This window comes from Hemibagrus wyckioides, linkage group LG02 (assembly GCF_019097595.1).
Source record: "Hemibagrus wyckioides isolate EC202008001 linkage group LG02, SWU_Hwy_1.0, whole genome shotgun sequence".
Classification (NCBI taxonomy): domain Eukaryota; kingdom Metazoa; phylum Chordata; class Actinopteri; order Siluriformes; family Bagridae; genus Hemibagrus; species Hemibagrus wyckioides.
In genome coordinates this window covers 2,809,562-2,823,927 of record NC_080711.1, presented here as the reverse complement: position 1 = coordinate 2,823,927, position 14,366 = coordinate 2,809,562, and the positions used below count along the sequence as shown (strand labels likewise).

At 42.4% G+C, this 14,366-nt stretch overlaps 1 protein-coding gene across 4 annotated transcripts in view; it reads left to right on the top strand.

The window, feature by feature from the left end:
* Window positions 1-4,012, top strand: part of rarab (retinoic acid receptor, alpha b) — a 93,649-nt gene extending 89,637 nt beyond the window's left edge. For all 4 annotated transcript variants that reach the window (XM_058411332.1, XM_058411325.1, XM_058411341.1 and 1 more), the window contains 3 exons: window positions 405-609; window positions 928-1,086; window positions 1,541-4,012. In XM_058411332.1, coding sequence (XP_058267315.1) covers window positions 405-609; window positions 928-1,086; window positions 1,541-1,719 — 543 coding nt within the window. In that variant the 3' untranslated portion in view covers window positions 1,720-4,012. The remainder of the gene's footprint in view (window positions 1-404; window positions 610-927; window positions 1,087-1,540) is intronic.
* The last annotated feature ends 10,354 nt before the right edge of the window (window positions 4,013-14,366 follow it).

The following is a 14,366-nucleotide window of genomic DNA, read 5'->3' as shown; positions in this document are numbered from 1 at the left end:
TAGCAGCTATAAACAGTTGGTATCTCACTAGTCTCTCTTTCTGTCTCTCTCAAAGTTAATAAGACAAAAAAAAACGCTGCTGGTCACATTATTGAGAAACTGTTAAAAAAAAAAAAGTCCTGAAGATACGCACTGAACAAATATATAAATAAATAACTCGATGTGAGAAAAATAAAAGCAAACGTTGGATACTAAACATGGAAGGAGTCTCCAGTGTCAGTGCTTTGTGTATCAGACAGGAGTAATTATTTAAATTATAATTTTTTCCAATTATAAAACTGTTTTTTTTTCCCCTCCACAGCTTTTCTGAGTCAGAAATAAATGAGAAGTGTTAGAAGAATTAAAATTGAGTTTTTATACACGCTGGGTTGTCATGACGTTCATATCGTCCTCTCCTGTCTCAGATTTTGCGGATCTGCACGCGCTACACTCCCGATCAGGACACCATGACGTTCTCGGACGGATTGACGCTGAACCGGACGCAGATGCACAACGCCGGGTTCGGGCCGCTCACCGACCTCGTGTTTGCCTTCGCCGATCAGCTGCTGCCGCTGGAGATGGACGACGCGGAGACGGGCCTGCTCAGCGCCATCTGCCTTCTGTGTGGAGGTACTGCAGCGCTTCACCAGGCTGAAAGTCTGACTTCAGACTCGGATCAGAGTCTATAAAATCTAGTTTACAGGCAGATTCCAGCTGAATGGGTTTTACTCCACTCTACATTTGAGGATAAAATTATCCAACAATTTTCTGACCAGTCTTCTGGTTCTGTCATTCTGTAGTCAGTCACTTTTTTTTAATTGGTTTTTGGAGCATCATACAATAAGCATCTACCTGGACAAAGTGCTGAATTCATCCACTGAAGTAAATAAAGAACTTGAACTGCAGCTGATGGTCAGATGTCACAAGCTTTTTCTCTTTCCTGTCCAGATCGTCAGGACCTGGAGGAGTCGGACAAGGTCGATATCCTGCAGGAGCCGCTGCTCGAAGCGTTGAAGATCTACGTGAGAAAGAGGAGGCCACATAAACCACACATGTTCCCTAAAATGCTGATGAAGATCACAGACCTCAGGAGCATTAGCGCTAAAGGTGAGGAACAAGGTCTAAACAGGACACAGTTAATCTGATGACACATGAAGGGAAAACTGTTTATAGTTATTACAGGAATGGCTTCTGTTTTGTTTTTTGTATATTTTTTGAAAAGACTTGGAACGATACAGACAGAGTTTCACATATCAGTATAGTTGTGTGCTTGTTGGAGGAGGCGTGGCCATGCAAATTATTAGTAAGTCACATGACACATGCAGGCTAAACCTGGGTTAGGAACTTGATAATAAAACCAGCTGGAAGAGTCGCTTCTAAAACATGTCCTTTTAAACTTCAGCTGATTTCATTGTTCTGGTTTTGTTCAGGAGATGATGGAATTGAGCGAGAGCTTCTTGTAGTGTTTTTATATGGAGATGGAAGCTCAAAATGTTCGACCAGTGGAGGTAACCATCTGATCATTCACCACTATAACACCTCTCTTTCTTTTATTCACCAGGAGCTGAGCGAGTGATCACCCTGAAGATGGAGATCCCCGGCTCCATGCCTCCACTCATCCAGGAGATGCTGGAGAACTCCGAGGGTTTGGAGAACAGCAGCGTGAATCCTCCCAGCAGCTGCAGCCCGAGTCTCTCACCCAACTCCATACACAGCAGCCCATCATCACACTCACCCTGAACCTCTCTCTGTCACACAAACACTTTCTCTGTCTCACACACACACACACACACACACACACTTATATTAAACATGCTTGCCCTGAACCTGCTCCACGACTCAGGAACCACACAGGCTCATGTGCAGCTGAGTCTAAGAGGCTGGCTTCAGGACAGTGATGTGTAATGTGGCTGATTGAGAAGATCAACACACACACAAACACACACACACACACAGGCTGAGCCTGAGTCACACTCACAAGGTGTGCTCTTCGGTGGAACTCCTGAGGTACCGATCTGATCTGAAGCAGCTTGCACGTTTGATTCTGAACCCATTCTGATCTAACACCAGATGTAGGATTCTGATCAGCAACGTGGAGAAGGACGTGAGATTGTGTACGTGGTGCACACTCCCAGGAAACTTTTTTTTTTTATTCTTCATTTTCGTATGTACTCTACAGTGACCTTTTTTGGATTCCCTCATCTGTAGATTTGACGAACGAGGAGACGGCAAACCAGAGACACAGGACACGTGTCCGAAAGTCATCAGGGACATTTTATTTTGTGTTTGTTTTGTTTTCTTACGAAAGATATATGAATATATGACTATCTATATTGAAAGAAAATGAGATGATTTCAAAAATTGTGTTGATACAGGAAAAAAAAAACTGTCTTATTTGTCCCCAGAGTTGAATATCGTTTCGTTTTGCTCGCTGTCTCACTTCACTGCAGAAAAAGATTGTTGTGGATGTTATGGTGACGTTTTCACGCCGTTCAGTCTGAACAAACTCATATTCACAAATCACACTGGGGGAGGGGCAGAGCGGGGGAGGAGCAAGGTGGGAATTGGCAGTGGGGGAGGGGCAGATTGGGGATTGGCTGCAGAGGAGAGGGTTTGGATTGGGGGTAGGGGAGGGGTGAAAAATTCAATTGTAGCTAAACACAGAAGGTGATTAGCGGTTTGGCTCAGAGGGTCATCAAACGTATTAATGAGGAATGTTAACAGTGAATAGTGAAGAAAAATCTAGATTTAAGCTCACACAGCGGGTGGATAAGTCATTAATGTATCAGCGAGCTGCACTGTCTCCCCAGTCTTCTATTTTGGTTCTGTAATTGATAGCGTTTAAAAAGTTGTAGCTAAAATTAAACACATAAAAACACACACTATGGGCTAGCTACTGACATGTGCAGTAATTCAGACTCAGAGAAAAAAATAAGTATGCAGCCATCATTCACATCTTATTGAAGTTCTAGGATACTGATTTGTCCACCTCTGATGCACAGAACCACTGGTGAAATGCAAAGCATTCACAAAAACACAGGTGAGGTAAACGAACAAAATCCTTTCGTTAAAACTTCCCAAGCATTTTACACATGAAGCGTCCATATTTCCGTATCTTTTACAGCGCATTCGAATCTGGAAGCCCGGTCTGTAGAGAGATTATTACACTGTCTCATTTACACAACCACAACACTGCCTCGGTTTTTTTCTTTCTCATTCATCGCCACCTACAACGCCACTGCCTCTGTGAGACAATCGCTTTTCCTGTAGCACCCCCTGTGTGGATCAGGCCGAGCGACGCCGGACACTGGGATCGAATGTTAAAAACATTGGACTTGCATCATGACAGCAGTGAGTGTGTTGGTGAATGAATTCGGTTCATTTTTCCCCCAAGATGTTGCTGCAAACGAACACCAAACTGGCCTTTGAACTTCATCCACCGTGTCACCGGGTTCCTCATCCAATCCGCTGACATGTCGGTTTTTACATGTTCACTACAAGCTCCCATGATCCGGTCCTGATCCCAGACCTTTTTGCCCCCGTGAGCTACCACCGCCATGTGTGTCTAAAAGCTACGACACATGCCACTTCACTCCAATCCACTGCAGACATGATTGTCACTGTACCCGTGTGCAATACCTCTTCACAGGAAAAAAGAAACAAATCAAGACGCTTGAAAGACTTCCACGTTTCACTTTGTCTATGCACGCGACTTGCACAGAAACTCGAATCGCAACGTGTTCGGCCTCCTCTGAACTTCCTTTTCGTGTTTGATAAACGTGAAGGTGCCGATGTAAAGGACACTGCCCAAAAACTGTCACTGCCAACGAGCCACATCATTTCACACGTCTTAAAAACACGTCAGTCACACAGCGTCCAGCACAAAGGCATCGGTTTTCATCTGTTGTTTTCTTCTGTTCTGCTCCGACACTTGTTACACATTCAAGCGCACAAATATTGTTTCTCTTGTATCGTGAACTGGATGATGATGAAAATAATCTTTATTAAAGACTGATGTTTTGTGTGTTTCTGATCACGATGAAAGCGCTCTGTTCTTCGACATGGCTCGATTTCACGGAATAGAATTTCAGCAGCGAGGGTTTACGTGTAGATCATTTCACACCAACAAACAGCTCTTGAGTTGTTGCTTTCGCACTGCGTTTTTTTTTTTTTTAGCTGCTTGTAGTGCCATAACGTTTCATATTTAACCAAGAAGGAAGGCTGCTTAAGTTCAGCATTTTTAGAAAAGCACTGAATGAAAAACGTATTAGAATGATGATGAACTTGATTCCAGTACAGAGAAAATGCTCAGGCTTTAACTAGCTAGGAAAAAAACATTCAGTGTTAGAGATACAAAATCAGTTCACTGAAATGTAAATGTAATTATTTAAGAATTTATCGAAAGTTTTACATTTTCCTATAATAGTCACTTGTCAGAGTGTTAAGTCTGTTTTACGTTTCCGCTAAGCGATACATTAAAAGTGAACACAAGTGATGTGATTAGGTTTACTTCAGACTTCTCTCTCCTTACTGGATCATCTCACTAACCAGATGACTTTTCAGTATGTTTGGTGCTTAACTTCATTACCAGCCTCTTCAGGATTGCTAGAACAGGAAAACACACTCAAATATGAAGTACGCAAGAAATACGCAGGAAATCAGTCAATTCATGGCATGAAGGTTGAGGGTCAGTTCATTAGTTATATATTTTGTTCAGTGTTACACTCCTGGTTAACACCAAAAACAACACACCATCATAACCTCAAGTGTGTCACCATGACAACAGTGCAGCAGTGACCACTGGAATTAAAACCAATCTGAACAAAGCCTCACTAAAAATGATGCTTTAATGTATATACAAAATAGGCGATTATTTATTATTATTATTACTTGATTTTGTATTAGAAAAATCAGAAATATTAGAAATATTTTTATCTCCAGGGTTAGTTTTTAAATTGTCTTCAGCCTCAAGACATCTTAACCTGATTTAACACTTACGGGAGATTATGGAGTTACATATTGATCATAAAAACAAAAATCTTTATGAAGAATGGTGTTCATCCCTCCAGAACAATGACAGAAGATCAGTTATCTTGTCATGACCTGACACTTTACACGTCCCCCCTATGTTGTACATTTCATTCATGTGTCACTCGTCTGTTAGGACACAAAGAGGTAATGAATATTTTTGACACTTCAGGTACTCTGGGGGTTTGAACAGGTTTCGCCATGCAAGTGTGTTTTGGGCTGTTGAACAAACTTGAACATTTTTATGTGCAGCAAAAATAGTTTAGGGTTTTTTTCCTAACTTTAACAGGAAGTGACCAAAAAGAAACTCCACCTCTTCAGTTGTGTGAAGAGAAAAAAACACAGTCTGTCATTATCTCATGAGGTTCCTTGTTAGAAGACAGCAGCAGTGGACACTGTAATCTGGACACTGGACATCAAAGTGATTTACATCTTAAGGACCAGGATGCGGAATCTTCATCTCACTTTAATGCTCGGTAAATTCAACATGACGACTTATACGATGATATAACTTCCACATTTTATATCTGTTATCTGGGTTATTTATTTATTTTTTTTAAAATAAGATCCATCACAGTTAAGCTTTGCTAACTGTTTGCTGATATTCTTAAAAAGTATACTTTATATTATCCTTTGGATGTTGTTGGGATTTAAATATTTATTTTACTGTGAAGACATTCTCCAGATGAAGACATTTACAGAGCAGGTTTACTTTTAAAATCTAACATAATTCTAATACAACAATGATCAACTTTTTGGAAAATGTTTATTTAATATCTTTCTCATTAGGAATAAAAACAACCTTTTGCACAAATCTAGGAACTGAAGATTCTCAATTCTAAAACTGAGGTCCTAAAATATAGAAAAATTTAGATTTTTTAAATTTTTTTGTTAAGTTTTTTTTTTTAAAAAAAAGAAAAACAATTAAAAAAAAAATATGATGAAGTTTCATGGTGTTTCCACCCTAGCTGGTGTGGTCTACAATGTTATTTAAAATAATTTGATATTTTCAATTGCTATAGTTTGAGAGAAGTATTACAGATACAGTTTATCCAACAAAAATGTGAAAAATGGATTGGTGACAATTTTCTGTATATAAATTCTGTATATTTCAGTGGTAGGGATTACAGTGTCTCAGGATTGTGACATGTTTGCGATGTGCCAGAATTGTTTTACTGTTTGTTTTAGGAATTGCTGTAAAAAAGCAGGAAAAAGAATTTATCCACGTGGGGCAAACCTTTATACTTTCTTATAAGCATCAGGTTTTTTTATAGTAACAGATCTGTTACTATAGAAACAGTAACATAGTAAAAACAGTGTGTTAACATAAACCTTTTAACTGCATCTGCACTACTGTCAAAGTTGTTAATAGAAAATTAATAAGCATTTTCTGACCAATCAGAATCCAGAATTCACCAGCTCTGTGGTATAAATAAAATTATACATTATGTTCTTGTAGTAGCTAAAAAATCACTTATTCCATGTGTTACTCCTTTTATACACTCACCATTTACTTAATTAGGAAGACCTGTAGAACTGCACATTTATGCATTTATCCAATCAGCCAATCAGGTGGCAGCAGCACAATATATAAAATCAAGCAGTTACAGATGAAAAGCTCCAGTTTAATGTCCACATCAAACATCAGAAGTGGGATAAAATGTGATCTTAGAGACTTTAAGCATGGCCTGGATGTTGGTGCCAGATGGGCTGATGTGAGAATTTCAGAAACCACTGATCTCAGAATGGTGTGAAAAATGTTCTCTGAGCAGAAAGTCTGCAGCCTAATACATCTTGTTGATGAGAGATCAGAGGAGGCTGGTCTTCTGGTCATAAGCTGTTCACCTAATTTGGCTTGATTTTATGCACTGGGCTGCAGCCACATGACTGGATAATTGGATAGTTGAATAAATGCTCCAAATACAGTGGAGAGTGTATACGAATATTTTCCCATTTTTATGACATATACCAATAACTCTGGAGAGGACAGTTCTGTAGTTTATTATCATTATGTTTATAATACAAATGGCAGCTTTTTACATCACTGGCTTCATGAAATTCCTTCTCTTCATATTCTCTCTACAGTCGGTGTTCTTAGAGCTTCTCTGCTGGCTTGTAAGTGTATTCTTCATTTGAATCAATTTGATGTACTTTCTAGATCAGGGGCATCAGCACATGCCCAGGTCTCATCAGCAAGTACCACAAACTATAACTATTAAAGGTGCAGTAGGCACAAGTAGTTGGGTTCAAAATCATTTCTATATGTATTTTTTTCACTCCCTGAATCTCCTTAATCTTAAATCTCCACCTCTTGGAATTAGTTTAAACATTTGCAAGACCTCTCTTGACATCACTTTCAAGCATGCTTGAAATTGCAACGGCTTGAAAGCCAAGTTACAAGACTATAAACTCTTGAAACTCCTCTCATTCTGATTTATGAGAATAGCAAAAATGACAGCTTCCTCTCTGGCAGGAAGTGGCCGAACCACAGTCATGGCAGTCAAGTATCACCCGTATCAAAATGCAAGTCTGTATATCTGTGTATATTCCTACTTATGTGTACTGCGGCTGTTATTTATTTAAAAGTATAAACATATAAAGTATATGCAAATATTTGTTATGGGGTCAGTATATTTAAGACATTAAATACTGGTGTAAACCATTTCATAATATGATTAATTTGATAATTATGTAAGGTGAAGTTTTGTATAACTGACAGGTGGTTTGTGAGTCGTGTCTTGTCTGTGATGGTTTGTGAGTATTTTATTGTCTGGTTGCTTGTGATGGTTTCTGAGTATTGTGTTGTTTTTAATAGTGTGTGAGTATTGTGTGGTCTGTAATGGTTTGTGATGGTTGGTGAATGTTGTGTTGTCTGATGTTGTGTGAGTTGTGTGTTGACTGTGGTTGTCTGTGATGGTCTGTGAGTTGTGTGTTCTGTTTGTTGGTTTGTAAGTGTTGTGCTGTCTGTGATTGTGATAGTCTGTGAGTTTAACAGAGGTTGAGCAGGATCCATGTATAAGGCAACATAATCAAAAACATTAAGCAAGAGCAGGGTCGAGAAACAAGCAGTAAATCCCTCCTCCGCCCACCTTTCGGCAAATAAGATCACCTCTCTGTGCTGCTTCTGCCCACATACAGGCAGAAACTGAAACAGGAAACTCCTGCCCTCAAGACAATTCAGTGCGGGTTGGACCAATCAGATTCTATGCTGCAGGACTGTTTTGATCACTTGGTCTGGGAAATGTTCTGGTCAGCCTCAGATGGTGACATTGAGGTCTATTCAGATACTGTAACGGTTTTCTTCAGAAAATGCATCGAAGATGTCAAAAACAATATGAACGTACCCCAACCAAAAACTGTGGGTCAACAGCGAGATTCGCGCAGCTTTAAAAGCAATGGTACAGTGACGAAGGTTGGCAGGGACATACAAGCGTGCTGGGGGGCACTCACCAGGGGGGGGTCCTCTTCTCGTTGCGCCTGGCAACGAGAATGGAAATGTCTTCCATTATGTCCCATAGTATGACAGCCAGGCCCAAAATGGGTTCGGGGTCATATTCAGCGTGAATGGGATCATGACGGCATGAGAGGGCATCTGCTTTACTGTTTTTGGATCCAGGGAAGTAAGTTACCACAAAGTTAAATCTTGTGAAGAAGAGGTCCCATCGTGTTTGCTGTGGATTTAGTCGCTTGGCCCCTTTAATGTACTCCAAATTCTTGTGGTCAATGAGTACCTGAAATACATGCCAAGCTTCCTCCAGCCAGTGTCTCCATTCCTCCAAAGCCTCCTTGATGGAAAGCAATTCCCTGTTGCCAATGTCATAATTTGCCTCTGCTGGGGTTAGCTTATGCGAAAAGAAGGTGCACTGATAGAGTTCTTTTTGGATTCCAATGCTGCAATATGAGGCATCTACCTCCACTATAAAGGAGTGATCAGGGTTTGGGTGTCGGAAGATGGGTGCAGTAGTGAAGCATAGTTTGAGATTCTCGAAGGCTGTATATGCAGCTTCACCAGTATAAATTGACAATTGAGTTTTCTGATGGAACTCACACTTTTCAGCTTTAACGATGATGCTGGTAGAGGTAGAGGTAGAACATAACAGGTCCTTGAATATCTCACTAATGAATGACTGGAAGGCTGCAGGCACATTGGTAAGAACATAAGGCATAACTGTATACTATATATACATATACTGTTCCTCTGGGCATAACCCTTCCAATCCACCAGATACTGTAGTTGATTCCTACGGCATCAGGAGTCCAGGAGGGTGTGAACTAGGTAGGCCGGGGCACTGTCGACGTCCAGTGGTGGTGGCAGTTCACTATTTGTATTCTTGTTGTTTGGAAGGCTTGAGGAGGGATACATGGAACATGGGGGAGATGTGATAAGATGGGGACAGCTGGAGGTGATAAGAGACAGGATTAACTTGATGGACAGTACAGAAAGGGCTGACAAACATGGGCTAAACTTATGGCACGAGAGCTTTAACTTAAGGTTCCGAATTGTTAACCCAGGATACATTGAGTTAGGAGTTGGAGTTAGGAAGGTCTGTGATGAAATTCACTGCCATGTACGAACAGGGTCGTTGAGGTATGGGGAGTGGTTCCAGTAGCCCTGTAAGAAGCTGGTGGCTTGTCTTTGACTGGGCGAAGATCATACAAGTTCGGACGTAGTCCTCCACATCACAGGTAGTGAGGTGCACCAAAACTTATTAGATTAGATTAGATTCAACTTTATTGTCACTGCACATGTGGGTACAAGGCAACGAAATACAGTTAGCATCTAACCAGAAGTGTATTCTGAACCAGGGTCATGGCTTGTGGGATGCCAGGGTGGCCCGAGCTAAGAGCTGAGTGGACCCATTTGTCAGACTTGCAGGTGGAGCATGGAGGGGACATAGTGTTTAGATGGAAGGCATTCTGGAGGTGGAGGGTCGGTTTGCTGTGCCTGTTGGACTTCTCCCATTAGGTCCCACTTGATGGGGGCATGCTCAACAGAGGGTGGTATGATGGGTTCAGGGTGTGGTGGTGTTGGGGTCATGAGGTTGAGAGAGTGCATCAGCCTTGCCATTCTTAGTTTGTGGTCGATAAGTTAAAGTGAACTGAAAATGCATGAAAAATAGTGTCGGGCTTGTCGAGGATTCAAATGTTTAGCATTTCATAGGTATTCAAGGTTTCTATGATCCGTTATTACTAGAAAGGGTTGTTGTGCCCCTTCAATCCAATGCTGCCATTCCTCAAGTGCTTCCCTTATGAATAATAGTTCACGATTACCCATATCATAATTGGCCTCAATCGATGTCAGTTTGCAGGACAAGACTATAATACTATGCACAAGGCTATAATTTCCCAGGATTCCCATGACCCTGTAATCATATGGCTCCTATGCTGCAACTAGAGGCATCAACCTCTACCACGAACAGAAGGCTTGGGTCAGGGTGTTTGAGGATGGGGGCCATGGTAAAGCTCCTCTTTAGCTTCTCAAAGGAGGTTCTGGCAGGATCAGTCCAGTGCAGAGGTTTGGGCTTTCTGCGCAGTAGAGATGTTAGTGGAGTGGTTATGATGCTGTAGTTTCAGATAAACTGCCAGTAGAAGTTCGTGAACCCCAGGAAATGCTGCAGTTCTTTGATCATGGTGGGTTCAGGCCACTCCATCATAGTCAGTCCATTTCTACTCCCCTCTGTGAAATAACATATCCCAGAAAAGTGATAGTGTCCTTATGAAACTCACATTTCCCAGCTTTAATGTAAAGTTGATGGTGTAAAAGCTGAGTGAGCATGGTACGGACATGATTTAAGAAAAATTTTAAGTTTTAAGAAAATCTGTGCTTTCGTTAGTTGTTCCAGGGCTGCAGGGAGTAAGGGTAGTGGAAAGGGAAAGCGCACCATGAGTGCATTCAGACCCTGATAATCGATGCAGGGCTGGAGACCACGATCCTTCTTTTACACAAAGAAGAACCCAGCGGCCACAGGGGAGGTCGACAGCCTGATGTACCTAGTAGCTAAGGCTTCCTCAATATATTCCTCCATGGCTTTACTCTTTGGAAGAGATAAAGGATAACATTACTGAAAACCTCCTGTAGGTCTCGGTACTCCCATGGTATGTTCACTGTTCACGGTGGAGTAACTGGACTTTCCACAGAGTTGGTGAGGCAGTGTCGGAACTCAGAGCCCCCTCCGAGTGGACATATCACAGGGTGGAATTTTTGTTTGTATCTATTTCTCTTAGCTTTCCCAATGACCTCCACAAGCTATAAAACTTAGCCGAAATAAAAGAGATCTCAGTCAACAGATGAGAAGAAGCGGGTTTCTTTATTCAGCCATGCAGTCAACAACATGCATATCTGAAGAGAGCAGCTGGTCTCAAAAACCCCGAAAAAGTCCCCTCTACTTATACCCCAGGCGCCCAGGGGCGCCTCCTTTTCTCTAATTTAAATATTTCCAGCAATTTCCCATTATATTCAGTGTATGGCTACTTTAGTCCCTCCTTCCTTAGTTTACATACGTTTCCCAGTTCCCATTATTTTCGCATTTGTCCCGATACCGCCCCTAAATTGATACCATCCTCCCCTCGATGACGTCAATTTTCCTCCTCTCCAGTTCCCCTTATTTTTAGGCTAAGTCAACAATTTTTAGAAAAAATTGGCGTTTACTTATAGGCGCCACTTCCTTATTGACTTCATTTGACCGTCAACTCTCAAAGGTGCTTCCTCGGCTCATCCTGACCTCGCGCGTTGCCCTCCACAACAATGTGTAAGTACCTTGCTCTCTTCCTCTATGTCATGATGACTTTTCCCTCTACTTACTTGATCTTTTTATTTACTTTTTTTAAAATAAGCTGTGCCATTAAGCTGCCTCATATCCTTTTCTCTTTTCATCACTGTTGGTTGCTAGTATTCCAATGCTATTGTCTCCTCTACCCGCCTATCACTGTCATGTCACAGTGACCTGGCCTGCTTCCCACACTGTGTTCCTTTTGCCTTAGTACACGCTCTCTTTTGCTGATTACCTAGTCACGCAATATGCACTTCACTCATCTTCACTCATCTCTCCCCATTTCCCATTTTTCCTTCTAGCTCAGTCAGCCCGCCGCTCTATCTTCCGGAGAAGTCCCAGGGGTGCTCTGCGACGCTATCGCCAGTATCAGCTATCCTGTCTGGCCATTGAACACCTATCTGAATCCTCTATTCCTGTGTCTCCTTACCTTGCTCACCATATCGTGAGAGATACCGTCTGTCTTGATCAGAGCACCCAATTTCACCCCACAACCTGTGATCAGTCTACTCAGACCTTCTACTGGCACTGGACACGCACCACCTCTCAAGGCGTCCAGACTGAGGATTTCCCTGTTGAGATCTCCTCTAATGATTCTTCCTCTGACTCTTCTTCATCTCCTAATTCATACATGTGCTGTTGGTAACAGTCTTGCGTGCTGCATCATGTAACCACTGGCGGTACAGGTTCTGTGGAGATTCGGCGCCGTTTGTACTGTTGTACTGCATGATCTTCGTGATGGTAACATATTTTAGTGCCTCTTGCATATTCTGGTGAAGTGTTCCTACAGTCAAATCACAAGGTGACTCGGTGCTACAGTCCTTAGGAATCTTTACCCCAAAGTCAATCCCCGCCTGGTGGATTTCTGTGTAGGGGTGCCCTGTGGGTACAAACACATGAGCCTTGTAGTCGTCTAGCAGGACGGTCTTCTGAAGATTACGTTTAGAAGTAGCATTCCCAAAGATACTGTAATACCAGAGCGGGTGAATTACTCTGCAGTATGTCTCTTTTGGTTTTCCTGCTATAACTACACTGCTTGTTAGGCCGCTTGCATTATGGCGACTATGGGGCGACTTAATACGTACCTCAGCTGTCACTGTGTAGTTTATCGCCGAATTGTTCTCCGCCCACTCGCTAGGATCCACATTTACGGGCAGATCGGGCCCCATGTACTCAAAAGAGTACATGACGAACACCCCTTCATTCTTGGGTATCATGGTTGCCTTTAAAGCATGTCCTATCAGTCCTATTGCACATTTCAGGTGATCCTGAACCGCGGTCTAAGCCTTCTCTTTTGTAAGATCCGGTGTGCGCTGTTGTCCTCGATACACTGTACGGCCGCCAATGGATGCCTCACCATACCCTGTCTGTTTTTCAGAGCGCTGTCGTGTCCCGTGGGTCAGTGTGGGGTGTGATTCATTAACTGGTTTTGTCTGAGTTGAGTTTATCAGTGTCATATTTACCGACGTCGTAGTTGTGTGACCAACCGCCACGAGCATCCAAACTATCCCTGTGTATACACTAATTAGTACTGCTACTATAGCGTAGTGGCGCAGTTTCAGCGTTTGTTCGCGGCCTACTACCATGACCCTCATTCTGACTCTTCTGTACTGTCCTGGGCTATGTCTGCTAAATTCAGTGTTGTTAGATCTGATGCATCAAATGTTTGGGACAGTCTGTACCCTGATGGACCTGGTCTGGGTTCGTCTGACAAATCTCCTATCGTTTCAGGCTCCCTTAAAAATTGATGCACTATAGGTTCAAAGTCGAGAGTTGGCAAACTCAGGGTCTCCCCCAGTTGCTCCTCGGTAATTGGGTCTGGGACTCAGCCCTCTGCTGTGCTTTCTTTCCTTTTCCCCGTGTATTGTATGCTGGTGCTTCTGAATATTCTATGTCTTCTGGGTCAGTGTCTTCCTCCGAGTGAGCAAGCTGCACCAGTTTTGGGCGCGAGTCTTTCCACTTTGGTCCTTTCCCTGCTGCTCTACAACAATGATTCAAGTGATACCAGTGTTCTCTTCCTTCAACCTTGACCGCTGTTGGCGTTGCCAATACTACCTTGAATGGTCCCTCTCTCCTTGGTTGGCTCCAATGCTTTCTTTTGAACACTTTGATATACACGTAGTCTCCTGGCTCCACATGATGAAGCTCCTCCTTCTCTACCCTCACACCATGCGTGGCTTCGCAGACCTGTGAATACAGAGTTCTATGTATTTGGGTTAGGTGTCTTACATAGCTTGACATTTCGCCCTCTAGCTGTTCCAGCGACGGGCCCTTTTAAGGCCCCCGAATGAAGGCTACTGGCATTGGCCGTCCTGTAAGCATTTCATGTAGTGTCAAGTGAGTGTTTCTGTTGGTTTGCGAATGCATTTTCATCAGTGCTAACGGCAATGCTTGTACCCAATTTAGATTTGTGCTCGCACAGATCTTAGCTATTTTCTCTTTCAGCACTCCATTAGCTCTTTCTACAATCCCCTGAGACTGTGGGTGGTATACGCAACCTAGACGGTGTTTCAGGCATAAGGCCTCTGCCATAGCTTTCATTACTTCGTTCACAAAATGTGAACCATTGTCTGAGCTCAGCTGATCTGG